This window comes from Rhineura floridana, chromosome 21 (assembly GCF_030035675.1).
Source record: "Rhineura floridana isolate rRhiFlo1 chromosome 21, rRhiFlo1.hap2, whole genome shotgun sequence".
Lineage (NCBI taxonomy): Eukaryota > Metazoa > Chordata > Lepidosauria > Squamata > Rhineuridae > Rhineura > Rhineura floridana.
The window spans coordinates 1,416,281-1,435,160 of record NC_084500.1 but is presented as its reverse complement, the minus strand read 5'-3'; the positions used below and the strand labels follow the sequence as shown (position 1 = coordinate 1,435,160).

Below are 18,880 nucleotides of genomic sequence, written 5' to 3'. Positions count from 1 at the left end.
GCAGTTGGGATTTTGAGGAATATGTGTTGTCCTGTAAATTCTGCAATGAAAAGTGCACGCAGGGTGGGCTGTGACCCCATTTTTCAAAAGAAGGCTGTCTAAGGTTCTAGCCGTGCAATAGGCAAGAGCCAAGCAATCCTGAAGAGAAGATCATCAGCCCCAGCCTGCTTCCGCGAGGAACTTGAAAAGATGCCCTTTCACCTCTTCCCCGTCGGTGACCTCAAAACAACCTTGTTAGCGGAGGCATATTGTGTTTGTTCACAAATGAACTAGTATACAAGAGGGCGCACATGCGCGCACATCCCATCAGGCGGAATAAACAGACCACATCAGACTGCAAATGTTGGGAGGGTCAAAGGAGCACCCCCCTTCCATCAGAGGAAGGAGCTGTGCGGACTGTACAAACTATCCTGTGGGTCCATAACCAGCCTTTGCCTGCAGGTTTGGTGATGAGCACTCCCCTAGTGCCAGTGCTGAAGTCAGTGGGGCAAGGTGCTGAGATCTATTGCTGCAGACAGCTCCTTGAACGTTTGGACTAAAACCCAGAGCTGATTCCCCTTCCCCACTGACATGGAGCAATCAGCTGCCCCTGGTTCAAGGCAGATTCAGCTGAGAATCCAGTCAGCCCCTGGGGAAGGGTGCCATTTTGTCCTTTGCCTCAGGTAGCACAATGTCTCTGAACAGCCCTGTACATAAAGGGTGACAAACTGCTGCCAGTCAGAACAGACAGCACGGAACTACATGGAACAACAGGCTGGCTGCCTTAGCCAGCTTCCTATATTTCTGTGTTTGGGAAGGACAGATTAGCGACTCATGCACGCAGCCCCCTTTATTTTTTATTGATGAGGCATGGTTCACAATTCCAGCATTAAAAAATTAAATACGTCTCATTCCCCATTATACCCACACAATCATTTGGATACAAAAAGGATCCTAAACAGGGACATACTTCACATATACATGATATATAATTGATATTTGTGTATGTCCAAAGTAAAATCAGTATGTGTGCCATGGGGGGTGTTACACACACATTAAAGTCCAGCCTCCAGTATATAACTACGTGAAAACAGTCCAAAACCAATTCTTTTAAAAGCCTGATGACCGGATCACTCCATCAGAAAATCCATAGTAGGGGCAAGACTTCCACTAGCCAACCAAAAATGTCACAAAAGTGCAAGCAAGCTTTTGGATTTCATGTTCTGCCTGCTGAAGAGTTCTGGAGAACTCAAAAGCTCGCTCGTTCTTTCGTGACATCTTGGTTACCTGACTTTGGCATGTTTCTTGAGGGCCAACATGCCTACTCTTGCTTTCCATCTGGGGGAAAAAATGAATATGTCTGGCCAGTGACATTGCTTTCACATCCCAAGGGCAGCCAGGCACACAACCCCTCCCAGGATAGCAGTCCTCATCCACAACTCCTGTTCGTTTCAAAGGGGCAGCTGGAAGCCCCACATTTAGGAGACACTTGGGTTTGACCTTGGGGGTATCAGGCTGCTACCTGCCCTCTGTGACACAAGGAAGGTCAGTCGGCACTCAGGAGTGGTTCAGATAGTCCAGGCCTGAGCCAGAGGACTGCAGGACTCTTCTTGGTCTAATTAAACCGTGAGGGGGGAGTCAAGGTATGCCATGTCTCTTCACCCATGTCTCTCCCCCCCCACCTGCCACCGCCCCAGTCCTCTGATCGCCATCCTATTCTTTCCAAGCAGACAAGTCGAGTCCTCTGATTTGGTCGCAGTTCACAAAGCCATTTGGGTACCGGTTCACCTTGAAAACGTCCATCGGCACCTCTTGGATGTGTGTGTTGTCGCAAATCATGCGGGACAGTGAAGCGCTGCTCAGAGCCCGCTGTTGCCGAGGGGTGAACACCCCGGGGTTCTCCCACCAGAATCTGCAACAAACGAGGGCGCAGAGAGGGCTTGGTTGTGTGAAGGGAAATCCTAATTTGTAACGTGGGTTGTTTTGAACTGAGCTTTTGGCAGAGGGGTTTTTCAGCAAGCTCTTCCAGAGTTTTATCTTTAAAATGAGGGGTGGGGGTCCTCAAGGCCAAAGGGCCAAATGTGGCCTTCCAAACCTCTCCATCTGGCCCCTGGGACACTCCCCAGTTGAAGCCCCTCACTGCTCCTGCTTCGTGCCCTCCTCAAATGGTTTTGCCTGACTGGAATGTGGCCTTGAGCTCTGATTGGGCCTCTTGCAAGCATGGATGGACAGGAGCGCATGAGTGTACACAGAAATGTCTGATTTCTGCCTACTGGTGCAACGGGTTGCCTCCATTTCCTCTGCCATCTCTCCCGTCCCCACTGATATCTGTCCCTCCGGAGTCTGCCCTAGAGGTTGCCAGCGAGGGAATGTGAAAAAGGCTCCCACCCTCGCCCCCTGCTTTAAATATCCTGCTACCTTTTTAGACTTTTAGTATCTCCGGCCGCTTTGATTAAAGTTGCAGAAGATCCCCAGGAGAGCCCTGCTGGATAAGGGCAAAGGCCCAGTTCACCAAACACTCGGTTTCTTGTAATAACCAGCCAGATGTCTAGGACGGCTTTGGCAAGACTGATGCCATCTGGATGGGTGCCAGATTGAAACTCCCATCAGCCCTGGCCAGCAGGGTCACATGATGTTGAGGCTGATGGGAGCATGGTCCCATCAGTGTAGTCAATACTGAGCTAGATGGGCCAGTGATCCGATTCGGCGTAAGGGAGCACCCTGCGTTCCTATTGGGAACTGGGAGGGACCAGGCTTCAAATCTCTGCTCGGCCATGAAGCTCGCTGGGTGACCTTGGGGCCGTCACAGTGTCTCAACCTAACCCACCTCACAGGGTTGTTGTGAGGATAAAATAGAGAGGGAGGAGAACCATGTAGCTCATGGGAGGAAAGCCTGGGTAGAAACGCAAATAATAATTAAATAAGTGGCCAGCAACCCCAACCGCTAATGCTGTCACTCCTGGAATGGCACACTGCCACCGGAAACTGCAGCTATCCCTCCCACTCCTCGGCGATCCCTCAAAAGGATCCAGTTATGCCCCAAAATCTGGCACAAGGTCCTTACCGAGAGAAGGCAGGGACTTGGAGAAGAATCCGCTCACCTGTCTCCATCTCTGACTTTCCTAAACTGGGTCCCGATGAGGCAGGCCAGGAGAGGGCCAATCCTCCCGTAGGGGACGAAGGGCTCCGCCATGGCCCCGATCCAGATGTCAATGTTGTCTGGCGTCCCATAAAGATCAAGGAACTTCTTTGCCAGCTCGGGGTTGCCCAGCACGACGGCCAGCTCAGCTTCATCTTGGGGCTCAGAGAGGCCGCAGAAACGTCTCCAGGCATTGTACCCTGACAGTAGCAGAACAAGAGGGTGACCATTACCGCCATCACCCCTCCCTGGATGCTAGCCCAATGGGAAGCAGACTTAGCTGGGTGCAACAGAAAACTCAAGGGATTTCAGGACTGTCTTTCTTGGGAACTGGGCTGGGGGAGGAATTCAATTCAGTTATCATTTCAAGCTGAAGCTATCAAATCTGCACTTTCCGAAACACAGCCGTCCATCAAGATTCGCTTGTATCCAAATTTTGCCACGCACTTCTCCAGGCAACCAGTGCTTACAAAAATGCATATTTTAGAGAGGAATGTGCCTAAAATGCATATATGACAACATACAAAAATGCATGACGTCAGGAGAAAACTGCTTGCAAAAAAGGACGTGTACATGAGTCAAAATGGCATAGAAAAGTGTGTTTATCGGGAGGAAGCCGCACTAAAGTGCTGAAGCATTTTCACGAGGACTTGGTTAAAAAAAGAACATTCACAAAAATGTGCAGGAATGCAGAGAAGTGAACTTAAGACTGGAAAAAGGAGAAACTGAGAGGACCAGAATAGGCGGATCTTTCCGTCCCTACTTGGGAATGCAGGAAGCTGCCTCCTCTCACCAAGTCAGACCATGTAGCTCGGTGCTGTCGACACTGATTGGCAGAGGCTCTCTTGGGTTTCAGAGAGGAGACATCCCTCGCCCGACCTAGAGATGCCAGAGAATGGGACCGAACCGGGAAGCATGCACAGCCAACACTCGGCACTGATTCGCAGCCCTCCCTCAAGTCAGAGCACCAACCCATCCAGCTCCGGGATTTCAGAAAGCCTCTCTGGAGACACCGGGGATTGAATTGTGGAGGTCCTGCATGCAAAGCGGATGCTCTTGCACCGAGTTGCAACAACCACCTTTTCCTCCCCTACAAAGGACTTTTCCCTGCAAACATTCCCAGTGCAACTGCAGTCGTTAAATCTTTCTAGGTCCACTAGTTTCAAGGGTGAGGCCTGATTGCCCACTGACCCTCCTGACAGGCAGGCAGAGCTTGGGAGGAAAACAGCCGGCCAAAGGCCTAGCTGGTGGCTGTGAACTGCAGTCTTCTTGAGTGGCATGTTAGTGGCAGTTTATGTGGGGCCCACAGAAGCAGCCTCTGAATGCCAGTTGCCGGGAATCACCAGTGGGGAGAGCGGCTGTTGCGCTCAGGTCCTGCTTGGGGGCTTCCATTTGGGACATCCTACTAGCCATTGTGCATTAAAAAACCCGACGCCATTCTGAATTAGTCCGGAGAACGTGAACGAGAGACTCTATTCTTCCTGAGTTTGCAACCCTGAAGGGCTTTGAGGAGACTCCACTTGGCCTGTGTGCCTGCTTGTCTTTCTACCTGCTCAAACTGTACATCTGGACAGACGTTGCAGCCCTAAGTCTCCGGTTCCCTCTCAGTCTCACTGTCCTCTCGTTAAACTGCCCTGGACCTTCTCACTGCTTTGGAAACCAGGGGAGAACCGTACAAACACGGCACGGGGGGAAAGGGAGGCCAGGCTAAATGCCGTGTCGAGCTGGTCTACCTGGCAGGCCGTGGTCTCGGCCCCGCTGCAGGTTCAGCGCCGCCAGATCGAGGCCTATAATTTCAACCTGCTCAAAGAGACGTTCCTGGAGTTCCTCCACCATCATCTGGCTTTGCTTCATCAGCTTGGAGTGGTCAACCAGGAAACCGCGGATAAGAGGGTCGATGCCACCTGGAAGAGAAAGGCGACGAAGAGGAGTGCTCAACCCAGTGTTTAGGGTGTCTTTAAAACAAAAAGAAAGGAAAGAGCTTCCATCTTCCAAATCAACAGACCTGTGACTGCCTGGGAAATCACATTTGATGGAGGAGCTTGGGCCCCACCAGACCTCCCTTGGGACACTCCCATAGCATTCCCCACACCAGCTCTGCCCCGACCTCTTTTCAAAGACTTTTGCCTGCTGAGATGGGCCCTTGGACTGTGGTGATGTCTCCTGCATGCCAGGACGGAAAGGGGTATTTGGTGAAACCTTGCCCTTGGCATTGCGAGATTTCCGCCTGCCTCCCTACTTTCCCCACACTTCAGGCTGACTGACTGCCGTTAGAAAAATAAAACTGACCTACAAACATTCAGTTGTTTCCAGAGTGACCCTACCATTCCAAAATGTTATCTCTATCTTCACCCTGGTGCTCTCTCTCTCTCTCACACACACACATACACCCCTGTAAGAGTTAAAACCACTGAAGGATGAGCAAACAGCCCAGCCACCAGCATCTCCATGAGGAAAGCCCCCTTCACAACCTCCAGCGCATTTCTGTAGTTACTAAGGGGTGCTCCCCTGCTGGCTCTGTTCAACAAGCCCCCCCTCGGCTTCCCTACACCAGAGTTTCCCTCTTCACAACCACAGCATCTGTCCTCTACATGCCTTAGTTTCCCTCCCCAGGACCACAATGTGGCCTTTCTTCTACAGCATCTGACCTCAAAAAAGGGGTCACAATATCTCCCCCCCAAGACCACCTTCTCTCCCACTAGTGGCTCGGACTGTCATCACAGCATGACGACAAACCAGTACAAATATTGTAGAGAAATGTCCATGTCCCAGAGCCCACCCCCCAGTGCAAGAATAACAGCATGGGGACCAAGGTTATTACCTTCCATCACGATTCTCCAGGAAGCGCAGAAGGTGAGATGAAGGAGGAGGCTGGAGTGCGGGAACAGGGGCTTGAAATTTTCATCCAGCTGGGGCACAAACGGCGGGATGGAGCTGTGCCCAAATCGGAAGGCCATGGAGAACACGTTCGCAATGGTGGGGTCCTCAGAGTCACTGTAGCCGTTGTACAATGGCAACTGCTTGTTCATTTCATTGCCCAAGAGGAGGGGCAGGTAATCTCTGAAGGTGATGACCTGCAACGTACCCAGGAAAGATCCCATCGTTATTCAGAGGGCTGCATGAATTCATGTGATGCTTCACAGGAGAGGTGGCAAGCTTGCTGTCTGTGGGCTAGATCAGGCCACTTTTTGGCAGCTCACTGGCCCCTCTACTCCTCCCCATCACAGCCCTGGGTCTCTTCTCAGTCAAGTCTTGCAATGGGGCAATCTCCTGATGCGCGCTGCATGCCTGCATGGTGTGTGGGTGGGTGACTGTGGTGTGTGTGCATGCAAGTGTTCAGTGCCCACTTTCAAAGTTTAAATAGAAACAGAGAGGGGGAAAGGGAAACCTCTGCCTCCAGGAGCTGACAGTGTGGCCCAGGAGGAAGACAGCAGAGGTCAGGCCGATGTGGGACTCATATGATCAAATACAGCTATATCACCATGTTTCTTTTCACATTTATATCCAGCTTTTTCCTCCAAGGAGCTCAGGACCACATATGGTTCTGCCCTGCCTTTGGCTCCTCCCCACAGCTCTTTGAGGTAGGTTGGGTTGAGGGAGACTAGACACTTGGTAGCTGCATGAAAGGCTAGTGATGTGGCCCCTGGGAATGCCCAAGGGGAAGCTGGGGGTTCCTGGTAGGCAAGGCAAGGCAAGGCAAGGCAAAGATCAGCACCTTGGAGAGAGCTCGTGGTGGTGGTGCAGGACCATGGACAGCGCAGCTGAACTCAGAGATCCAAGTTGTCTCAGCCAAGTCTTAGAGCAACTGGCTGAGTCTTATAGCAGGGCCAGGTGGTCATTGACTGGGGATCCCTCCCCCTGAGTGTCGCCTTCCGAACAGTTAAAGGGTCAGAGCCTTCCTTTGCCGCCACTGGCTCCTTTGGGGTAATGGGGATTTCCAGCTCTTCTCAGGGCTCTCTTGGTCCCCCAAGAAGTTGGCAGTCCAGCCCCCAGAATCCTACAGCAGAGGTGTCGCCTTGGGGTTCAGGGGAGGGGGCCTCCATTTCCCATGGGCCCACAAGGGGCAGACTGGGACATGGATCCCTCTCCTGCTTGGAGCTGCAGTAGCCAGAGAGCTCCAAGTCCTGCTTCAGGGGTCATGGCTATTACACAGCCAACGCTCAGCATGGAAACAGCCGGGGAGTCTGGGAAATACTTTATCACTGGATGCCACTGAAGAAGGGATGGCGAGTCTGCCAATTTTGGTTCCTTTCACTTTCCCATTTGTCCAGTCACAATTTGTCACAATTCCAGATCAGATTGTTTTTAAGTCCTCACGGAAATTCATCAGCACTTTACTGTGAATTTCTCCCTATACACACATTTTTGTACGCAGTTTTCCTAATGTAATCCATTTCTCTATGTTATTGTCACCTATATATGCCTTTCTGTGCACACCTAACCCCCAAAATATGCAATATTTTTTTTTGTACACATTATGTGGCTGCGAAAAGGCATTGCAAAATTCAGAGACGTGTGAGAATTGGTCTGTGTATTGTTTTGGAAAGGAAACTTTGTAGATTTGCCTTTAATTTCGAATTGGATCGAATTTCTCTCCAGTCTCTACACTGAAGGTGTAAGCAGAGCTTGAGTGAAACTCTTTGTTGAATGAAGGCAGCAAGAGGAGCCTGTTTGGCCAACTGGCGGAGTACCTGATGTATGGCACCATTGATTTTCCGTGCTTCCTGATAGACTTTCTCCCCACCCCAATGGGGATTCAGCTTCTTCAGCTCTGTGGCTAATCGGTTATGCTCCCGGACAAACATGGTATGAATGGCCGTCAGCCCCAGATTTTCAGTGACTCGCTTGTCCCCTGCAAAATTAAAAACATCTCTCTTAATTGTAGCAGACGTCCCAAATGTTTACATTTCTAAGGGAAGTGAGGAAATGAGTTAACCCTCTTTTCTGCTGTATAATTCTAATTCTTGTATCCGGCAGCACAGGAACCACCTTCCACTGAATCAGACCAGCGGTCCATCTAGCTCAGTAGTGCCTGTACTGGCTGGCAGCAGCTGTCCAGGGTTTCAGGGGTGGGACATTCCCAGCTCAGCATGGAGACTCTGATGACTGAACCTGGGGTACTTTTGCATGCAAAGCAGGTGCTCTGCTGCTGAGCTATGTGCCTTCCCCCAAAATAAGATTCCAGTCCTCATTGTTCTGAGAGTCCCCGAACTAAACATCCAATTTGAGGACAGTATCAAGTTGATCTGCAGCTCACTCTCAACTAGGGATGGACAAACCTGTCAATTTCTTTCCGTTTCCCGTTCTTCCAACCTTAAATTCAGTTCTCCCCATTTGTGCATCTGTCTGCAAAGCCCTGACGAAAACTCACGAGCATTTTAGTATTTCTCCTCACGTACACATTTTGCCTAACGTTTTAGCAAACGATTTCTCCTAATACGATGCATTTTTCTGTTATTTTCACTAATGCATCCTTTCCCCCTAATATACATACTTTTGCACACATTACTTGCTTGGAGAACTGCACTGTGAGATTTGGAGAATTTCACATGGCTTTTCCAGTTTGTGAACCTGTAAACCAAACTGAGCTTCTCTCCCGTCTCAACACAATTCATGCTCTGGCCATGACGTACCAGCTTTGAAACACGGGATGTTGGCCGTTCTGTTTGTGTGGAGACAGAGGCTGTTGGAATTGTTCTCAAAAGGAAGGAAGCCCAGGCCAGCATCTGTGAAGTTCTGGTTGAGCGCCATTAAGCCCAGCGAGTTGCTCTGGTTCCGGAGACTCTTTGCCAGAGGGTCCTCGCTCCCGTAGACCATGCTGGCATCCAGGAATGATGTGATGGCATTCAGCTGCTCACGGATAAACGTTGTGGGATTGCACACGGGGGTGGTCCGAATGAAAGGCATGCAGACGCCTGGCTTTTTAATCCGTGGATCTCCAGGGGGGATCTGGAGAAAGCCGTCACCGCATCAAAACCTCCAAGGGCACATTTATGCTATGCAATTTAATTTCTTTCATTTACTAATTGCATCCAGTGCAACATCTCAAAGGGATTTAACAGTGAGTGTGCATATAAAAGAAATAAATGTATAAAAACAATTTCAGGAGCAATACTTGAGGCAGACTGGGGCAAAGATCTCCACTTAAAAGGCTTGGTGAAGAAGGAAGGTCTTTCAACAGGCACCAAAAAGGCAGCAGAGATGGTGCTTGTCTGATATGTAACAGGAGTTCCAAAGGGTAGGGGCCACCACACTAAAGATCCTGATCCTATATTGTACATTCTGAAGGGAGGCCTGCTCCTCCAAAACACAGTGATCAGCTGAGTGATCTTTATAAGGGGTGAGGTGATCTTTTAGGCACTTTGAGCTCTCAGGAAGTTTAAGTAACCTCCAGATAAGAACATAAGAAGAGTGTGGCTGCTGGATCAGGCCACTGGCATATCTAGTCCAGCCTCCTGTTCTCACAGTGGCCAGCCAGATGCTCCAAAGGGAAGCCATCAAGCAGGACCTGAGCACAACAGCAACTCTCCTCTCCTGCAGTTTCCAGCAAGTGGTTTTCAGAAGCATCCCGAAGGAGCGCCTCCAGCATCATCAGCAATGCCGCCCAACAAGATCAGCCTCAAAAGACCTTCTCTCCATCCCACCAGTTAAAACAGCCAAACTGGTGAGGATTAGGGAGAGGGCTTTTTCGATCGTGGCCCCCACCCTGTGGAACTCCCTTTCGAATGATCTCCGTCATGCCCCCTCCATCATGAGCTTCCACCAGGCCTTGAAGACCTGGCTCTTCAGGCAGGCTTTTGGGGTGGGTTAGGTTTTATTATTCTGGTTCGAGATCTTAAATGTTTTAATGTATTTGGATGTTTTATTTTGTACGTTGCCCAGAGTGGCTGGATGACCAGCCAGATGGGTGACTAATAAATTCAATAAATTAATAAATTAATAAATAAAATCCTGTCTCCGACTGTGGAGGCAGAGCACAGCCATCATGGCAAGTAGCCATTGACAGCCTCACCCTCCATGATTTTATCTAATCCTCTGTTAAAGCCATCCAAGTCAGTGGCCGTCACTGCCTCTTCTGGGAGCGAATTCCATAGCTGAACTATCTGTTGTGTGAAGAAAGATGTTCTTTTGTCTGTTCTGAATCTCCCAACATTCAGCTTCATCGGATGTCCACAAATTCTAGTATTATGAGAGGGAGAAAATTGTGTCATGCATAATTTTAGACACTTTTGTCACTCCATCCCCCGGATCTTTCTGTTTGCCCTTACCAGAAACTTATCCTGCTCTACAATATCCTTCTGGAGTGAGGCAACCAGAACTGAACACAGTATTCCAGATGTGGCCAACCATAGATTGATACAATGGCACTATGATATGTTGTTCAGCTTTGAGAAGAGAAGACTGAGAGGAGATAGGATCATACTCATCAAGTCCTTGAAAGATTGCCACACAGAGGAGGGCCAGGATCTCTTCTCGATCATCTCAGAGTGCAGGACACAGAATAATGGGCTGAAGTTGCAGGAAGCCAGATTTCGACTGGACATCAGGAAAAACTTCCTAACTTTTAGAGCGGTATGACAATGGAACCCATGACCTAGGGAGGTGATGGGCTCTCCAACACTGGAGGCGTTGAAGAGGCAGCCGGACAGCCACCTCTGGGGGATGCTTTAAGCTGGATTCCTGCATTGGGCAGGAGGTTGGACTAGATGGCCTTATGGGTCCCTCCCAACTCTACTATTCTATGATTCTGTGACTCCAACTCCAAACACCCCAATGGTCAGGGATGATGAGAGATATAGCCCAACAACATCTGGAGGGCTGCAGATTCCTCACCTCTGATCTGGAAGCTCTAAGAATTTTGGTTAATTAAGAATGTGAGATGATGGATCAATTCAAAGGTCCATCCAATTCATCAGGCAGGATGCTCACAATGGCCAGCCAGGTGCCTCTGAGTTCAACTCCTCCCACCCAGGCTCACAGTTTGTGCTCAAAACACACATAGCAGGACGTCTAATGTGAAATTAGCTCCCTGCTCTGTGGTCCAGAAAACTATATGCCCTTTTCACACTCTGTAAAAGAAGAAAATCACAATCCCACAAAGGCTTAAAAAAGGAAGTTGACACTGATCTAGGGATGGGTGAGAATTTTGATTCAGTTCGCATTTCAAGCTGAATTTATCAAATTTGCACTTTCCAGAACAACAGGAGAACCGAAACCCAGCCCTCCTTTGATATTTGCACTTACTCCAATTTTGCAATGCGATTCTCCAACCATGCTATGTTTACAAAAATGCATATATTAGGGGAAAGTATGCTTATGAGTGAAAATCACATGCAAAAATGCATTAGCTGATGAGAAGAGGCTTGCAAAAATGTGTACAGTAGACAAAACTCCCGACAAAAATGTGTTTATTAGGAGAAATCCGCACTACAATGCTGGAGAATTTTCTTTATTATATTATTATTATTATTATTATTATTTGATATATATATGAACATCAACTAGAACAGAAACATAAACAAGGCCATTCAGGGGTGTTACCCTATTAGAAAAATGAGAAGGCGGATGACGTTACAGGCATCAGCCAATATGGTGCCCAAGAAACTCTCCCTGCTTTGCATACAGCAGTACACTCCTCCCCCCCAGGGGAGTGGCCAGGTATTTAAAAGACTCCATAGCCCTATGACACAAATCTGTCAACGGGCAAATTAAGATAGGCGGCATTTCAAAGAAAACAACATTCCACTTTGTTTGGTCTGACTTTATTAAATATGTCAACGAAGAGGCCAAGGCCCCTGGAATGCCAACAAGATATGCACACCTGTGGAACTCTTCTTAAGTAATTTATATCGCCTTTGAATTTCAAGGCTGGAGTGACTTTGAAACCACCCAATGCCTCAGAATGATTTTTTGGGGGAAGGAAAATGCAAAGGAAAGACTGAGTTTTTATGAGGCAAAAATTTAAAATATTGCAGTTCAAATGTTTGTGTTTCTGAGTATGGTAATTTCTCCCATTTGTTCGATCTTTTACTTCCTGAACATGTTTGCTTGATCCTGGATCTTTTTAGGATGCTAAAACTAGCTTTTGGTTTATTTATCTCTTTTGTTATGGTTATTGGAAACTCAATACATTATTTTTTTCGACGTAAAAACAAAAAGAAAAAAAGGGCGTCAGCAGTCGCCAGGGTCTCGCCAACACTGCACTTTACATTATGTCTAGCCACCTTGAAAGCCAGTGGTGCTCTGCAGATAATTTGGACTGTAACTCCCATCAGCCCCAGGGGGGCACCAGGTTGGTAAAGGTGGCTGGAAACAAATGGTTGACAAGGGATGAAGGGGCAGGTGGCCTGGGCCCCCAGTGCAAAAGACCTGACCTCACCCTCCAAAAAAAGCCCACCCACCCCTGTCTCACTCTAAGAATCTCTAGTGCAGAATTTTCCATTACCTTAATTGGGAAGCAAGGCGGTGCATAATTGCAACTGGTGTCACATTCAGCCTCATGGTTCTGGATGCTGGTTTGAGTCATGGGGGCTAGGTCCATGTCGTGGTCAACCCACTGGCCCCAGTGCATGAAGGCCAGTGAGCGTTCCTGGTCGTCCGTGGTGTCCTCATTGGGGGTGGCGATGATCTCGTTGGATACCTGCCGTACCTATGGGGAAAGCACCCAAAGGCCACAGCTCAAGAAACCTCACAGTGCAGCCCCACACATGGAAAGCACATGTAGCACATGGACACAGCTAGAGATGAGTGCCAGGGGGAAGAGGCTGGCCCATGAAGGGCCCACTGTCCCCAACCATCTCCCATTTTGTTTAGTGTCCTCTACACCAAACTCTGACTACTGCGTCCTGCTCAGTGAGACGAATGGCCATCTGTGGCCATGTGGCAACAGCCCTTGCATCCCTGCCCAAAACAACCCCATGATTGGTTCACCACCTCAGCCATCCATCCCAATGCCCCCCCAATGCTGCTGTTTCTCAATAATGTCTCCCAAGAAGCCAGACGACCACCCAGGTCCTTACCAGTGGGAGAGGATGTCCGTGATAAAGTTGACCCTGGATGAGACCCCTCGGAAGAGACACTCCGTCCTCATACTCTGCTGGAAGCCAGCGGGCGTACCCGTGGTTGGATGCACCAAAATGAGGATGCTTCCTAGAGCGGGAAAAGGAGGACATTCGTTTGGAACTTCTCCTCTGCCTTGTGCATGAAGGCTGTTCTGGATGTGGACAAACTGGCATGAGGCAAATTTCGCAGTAAGTCCTTACCTGTTGTTGCATTCTCCGGTGATGGTCCGGTAAGGGCTGTCCATTGGACACCGGATTGGGCGAATCAGGTAGTCGCAACCGGTGGCCCTGGTGATCATTTCTTTCTGCTTGCTGCTCAGCACATCTAAACAAAAGATCAGTCAGAAAAGCAAACGTTGTTGACTAATTGCTTTTGTGTTGGAAACAATGCCTGAAGTCCTTTGGTTTCAACAGATCTTCTCCGAGTATGTGTGACTAATGTTGGCTATCGCCCAACATAAACAGCTAAAAAAACAATAAATTGGCAGCAGATAGCTCACCTGCTATTATTATAACAACAACAACAATCATCATCATCATTCCAAAGCCAGCTGTGTCATAAAACCATTAAGAGAAAGGAAGCTGGGACAGATTTTTTTTTTAAAGCCCGTTTTAAAGAGCTGGTCAAATTGCACCACTGTGGGTAGAGAGCTCCATAGTGGTGGAGCCATCACTGAAAAGGCACTCTCTCTCTCTTGCTTCCTAACCTGATTGGTCTTCCAAAGAGAGCCTCTGAAACAGATCTCAACACGTGGGCAGCTTCATATGCATGCAATTGTCCTTCAAGTCCTAAGCGTTATTAGCTGTGATAGGAATAGAGCCTCCATGCTCCAAGAAAGTCTGACTCAGAGCACCAGATTTGGGGAGATAAACAAGAAGAAGGGGCTGGTGCTTTCATGCCCTGCCTGTGGGCTTCCCAGGGGCATTTCATTGGCCACCATCGGAAACAGGGTGCTGAACCAGGTTGACTTTTGGTCTGATCCAGCTGTGTTATGCTCCTATGCAATTTAATGCTTCCTTGTTAACTGTGGCAGTGCCAGCACTCCTGAACTTCCTTTTGGCAAGGCACTGCTGTGGGTTTTCCTTGCCTGAGCTCTGGCTTCTATCTGGAACATAACAAGAGGCTAGTCCTCAAGGACCTACCTGAATCCACTTGCTTTTCAACCCATTTGCCAAAACAGAAGTGGGGGGAGGGGGACTGGATCCTGCCAGAGGGCCAAATTCCTACCTCTCCCACCCCTTTGGACCATGTTTGACAGATAGGCGGGCTGCGCACCTGTCAGTCACCTGACATCACAGTGCCATCAGGTGACCTGTTTTCCTCTGCCTGCATGGTTTGAAATCAAACTGCACAGGCAAAGGCACAGCCCTTTGCAAGCACCGCCAACCAGCTGATGCCTTTCAGCCACTTGCGTGTTTACCTGCCCCAGGTAGAGTTGGTATGCTTGGCCAACAGCCTCACTGGCCAAACAGGGAGGCCTAGTAGCCTTGAATAGGCCCACAGGCTGGAGGTTAAAGACTTTACTCAACTAATCATGATACCTGTGATGTTGAACGGCCTGTGCCAGACCATCTGCACTTTCTTGTTCAGGATATCCAAAACTGTCTCCATGTAACTTGCAGCTCGGATTGCATTCCTGGTGCCTGCCACCGGCTCCTTTAAATGTTTCAGGAAATCAGAGGGGGTGGCATGGGTCTTTTTCAAGTTCTCCTTTGCTCTGGAAAGAGAAGTACATTGATCACTTGCATAGATCACCCGAGGATGAGAGGAGGCTGTGTGTCCTCTCTTTGTGTGTCTGCATGCTTCTGCGCATGCAAGCAAGAGCGTGGGGTGCCTAGAGATGTGAGGTCCTGGGGGAGGAAGCAGAAAAAATGGGGGGGGGAGTTTTTTCCCCTAAAGCCTTTTTTGGTTTTGCTTTCTGGAAAACTAAAAGCAAACTCCCCAGAAAAAATGGGAAAACCCAGGGGGGTATATGTCTGTATTTTCCCATCCTCCCACCCCCCAGGCCTTCATATCTCTGGGTGCCCATTCATAGGGATGGCTGAATCTGTCAATTTCTGTTTCCTCTTCTCATTTTCCAATCTTAAATTCAGTTCTCCACATTTCTGCATCAGTTTGCAATTTTGTAATAAAATCCTCATGAAAATTTGTCAACATTTTAGGGGAAATTTATCCTAGTGAACACATTTTATATGCAGTTTTGAGTAATGTAAACATTTCTGCAAGCAATTTCTCCAAATATTATGCAACTGTGTATGTTAGATTTACTAATATATGTGTTGTTACGCATATTCCCCCTCTAATATATGTATTTTTGTCTAAACCGACTGGTGAATTGCATTGCAAAATTCAGAGAACTGTGAATTTTGAAGGTTAGTTCTGTTTCAGTTTGCATATTTGAGAATGTGAATTAGCATGTTTCTCATTAAAGTGCCAAATTTCATCCCTACCCATACCCACTTTTGCCATACTCTCCCCTGATAGCTTCACTGAACTGATAAGTGCATAATGATAGCTTTATCCCACTAATGTTCATTTCTATGTTTTGCTAATCCAGCCAATGAAATGGCTCACAGGTTCGCTTAACAATCAAAGCTGTTTAGAAGTCTGTTGCCTGAAGCAAAAAATCTGAGCACACTAACAGGAGGTACAGATCGGGGTGTAGGGGGAATGGAAGCAAAAAAGTAAAAGCAATGCATCCAGCATTATCACTTTTTGGTTATTACTTTTTTTAAAAAAAAAACACCTTGTTTACTTGTGTGTGTGTGGGGGGACCCTGTCCTGTTCTTTCATCATTCATTCATCATTGCATTCATTTCATCATCCTATCATGAAAAAAACACTAAAACAAACTCAATGGACAATTACCTGGCTCAATAACTTGTAAATAAAAGCCATCAGGAAATATATGGAGATAATGTCAACAGTACTGTTGGTCAGCAGACCATCACACCATCGTTACAGGAGACAAAATCAATGATATAACTTTTGTAAACAATAGCGGATCTGGGTGGAAGAAACCTAATTCAACGAAGTGCGAACTGCCACAGACGGGGACATTGTAACTGTCCAACAGACCACAAGTGGCACAAAATACCACAGCAAATCACATCCTTAGTGATGACTGGAAGGTGATTAAGTAAACAAGGAAGGAAGGAGCAAGCAAGCCGCTCTGTGCAGTTTTAGACAAAGGAAACTCACCTCTCCCGGGAGAACTTGTATGCTGCATCCACCAACTGCTTGGCTTTGTTAATGCTGCTTAGAAGGTCGGGATCAGTCAGTGTCTTGGAAGCCAATGCTTTCGAAGAGAAAGAGCCAATAATGTCAGCTCAAAAGGCCCCGGGGTCCAGGATCTTACTTCTAGTTCCCACAGAAGGCAACCAAATTTCAGATACAAGACCATGAAGGCAAAGCCTTCTCCCACCATCACAGTCAGAGGTAGACTGCTTCTGAAAATGGAGGATCCATTTAGCTGTCATGGTTTGCTGACAGACTTCTCCTCTTCTTCTCCCTGCCTCCCCTGCTTCCTCCTCCATGACTTTGTCTCATGTCCTTTAAAAGCCAGGCCTTTTCTAAGCCATATGCATTGATGGCACAACACAATGGAGTCTTGCAAGTCACGTTTATAGGACTTCCTGCCTGACATTTTTCACTAGCCCACAAATGCTTATGTTAAATAGTCATTGTTCCACTTGGCAAAATTTTCCCTTCCTGGTGACCTTGCCAATACTCTTAACTCACCATAGGCGAGTGGCTATTTGTAGGCCTTAATCTGAGAAGCCCTCTTTGGGTTTGGTTCCATTCACGTACCAAGCTCTGGCAGCTTGACCCTCCTCACCCCAATCACAGATCTCCTCAAAGATTTTCATAAATCCAAGCAACTTCCCCCCTCTGAACCCCAAAAAGAACGCACAAACTCTACAAGAGAAGACAGCATGCCAGAAAAAATGAAGGCAGCTCCGTGGACAAGAGTGCCATGCACATGCTTCAACAAGAAAACTGAAAAGAAAAAGAACTGTTCAGTGATTCCTTTCCAGGACCCTACCACACCCTTGAAAGAGCATCAAGGATTTGAAGCGTTACCTTCCGGGGATGATTCAGATGCAGGCAAAATGCCAAAGGCCACCAAGAGGCTCAAGAAAGTGATGGGTCGCTTCATCTCTGGAAAGGAAAAGAGGGGGGGGCTGAATTCTGAGTAGGGCTACTAGCAGCTCATATTTAAGGAGGGAAATAATACCTTAAAAAAAAACCTTGCAAAAACTATTTACCAAAGCCAGAGGTGGACTGTGGGTATATAGCATGGGTTGTATCCCATGTAAGTCCAACTCAGAGTAGACCCACTGAAACGAATAGGCATGACTAGCTTCCTATACACAGGAAATGGCATTGCTCAGTGGCAGATACTCTGCCTTCTTTCCTTGTTTTGCAAAAGGTCTCAGGTTTAATCTCCCGGCATCCCTAGCTAAAAGGTTCCCAGCTTCCTAGACTGAGGAAGGTACCTGGAGAGGCCAGGTGGATCAACACCTGGGCCTCTGCACAAGGTAGCTTCAGATCAGAGCAAAAGCTTTGCAATGAGAAGGTCCCAGGTTGAGATTCCAGTGGAAGGAGCACAGGCAGCCTAACTGAGGAAGTCTTCTCCTCAAGACCCTGAAGGGCTACAGCCAGTCAGAAGGGGCAGCAGGTGGCAAGATCAGTGGAAGCCAACCTGGTGCCCTCCAGATGTTGCTAGACTACAGATCACCATCCCTGAGTGGGGCTGATGGGAGTGAAGTCCAGCAACATCTGGCAGGTGCCAGGTTGGCCACCCCAGAGCTAGACGGACCAGTCATCTGGCTGCCTCAGATGGTCCTGGGGATGGCCAGCAGCTCATCAGAAGAGCACATTCTTTGCAAGCAGACCTCAACCTCTCTGTCTAGCCAACCTGCCAGCCAAGATAGTCCCAGGTTAGATGGCGCCAAGCATCAAACTCTGGACCAGGCAACTTCCGAAGCTCGTGAAGAATCCGGAGGTGGTGCCGAAAAGGCCAGGTCAGCGGGCAAAGCTGTACGGGAGGAGAAGATGGGATGGATCCACTTGGCAGTGGTGAACCCTTCCTCTGCCTCCTGAAGCGAGGAGGGCACAAAAGGGGTGATCAGGAGCCATGTACCTCACCTGCCTGTCTCCACTCCAGGCTGTGGGCATTGCCTGGGTGACAAATGCTTTTATAGTCTCTCCTCTGCAAGTGTGGTTTTCCGTGTGACCAGGAAGAGGAGAAAACACACACATACACACCCCTCACGTCGGTTTGGGCCAAGAGGAAATATTTGCTGGTCTCTTCCTGGATCAAACAGAGGAGGGCCACTTCCTTGTTCTTGGGGGCTGAAAGGCCAGTTTACGATGCACTGCAGGTGGGAGGAGGTTCTACCAATGTGAAGCACAACTTTCATCTCAAGGAGCATGAAGTCTTACGCTGCTCCAAAATATGCAAAAATCTGTCTGTCAGAAAAGTCTGTGTCTTTCGTTCCTGGTTAGGGTGACTCTGCCAATTCTGGTTTTTCTGAGCTTCTCAGTTTTCCACTCTTAAATTCTTAAACTCTCCCCATTTCCACATCAGTTTGTGTGTTGTTTTTTTTAAATCCTCATGAAAATTCAGCAGCATTTTAGTGCAAATTTATCCTGATATATGCCTTTTTGCAAAGCAGTTTCCCCTTATATAATAAT

At 48.2% G+C, this 18,880-nt stretch overlaps 2 protein-coding genes across 2 annotated transcripts in view; one reads left to right on the top strand and one right to left on the bottom strand.

Moving 5' to 3' along the window:
• The window catches only part of CCT6A (chaperonin containing TCP1 subunit 6A), a 182,096-nt gene that overhangs the window by 10,018 nt on the left and 153,198 nt on the right, over positions 1–18,880 (top strand). The gene's annotated exons all lie outside the window — the stretch shown is intronic.
• Positions 891–18,403, bottom strand: LOC133374164 (myeloperoxidase-like). The gene is made up of 13 exons (XM_061604728.1): positions 18,332–18,403; positions 17,264–17,341; positions 16,382–16,478; positions 14,722–14,897; positions 13,381–13,504; positions 13,138–13,267; positions 12,564–12,767; positions 8,752–9,067; positions 7,810–7,970; positions 5,940–6,192; positions 4,852–5,022; positions 3,081–3,318; positions 891–1,891 (listed from the first exon to the last, which is right to left on the bottom strand). Exons 2-13 carry the CDS (start codon positions 17,337–17,339, stop codon positions 1,693–1,695), a joined length of 2,145 nt encoding a protein of 714 aa, XP_061460712.1. The 5' UTR covers positions 17,340–17,341; positions 18,332–18,403; the 3' UTR covers positions 891–1,692.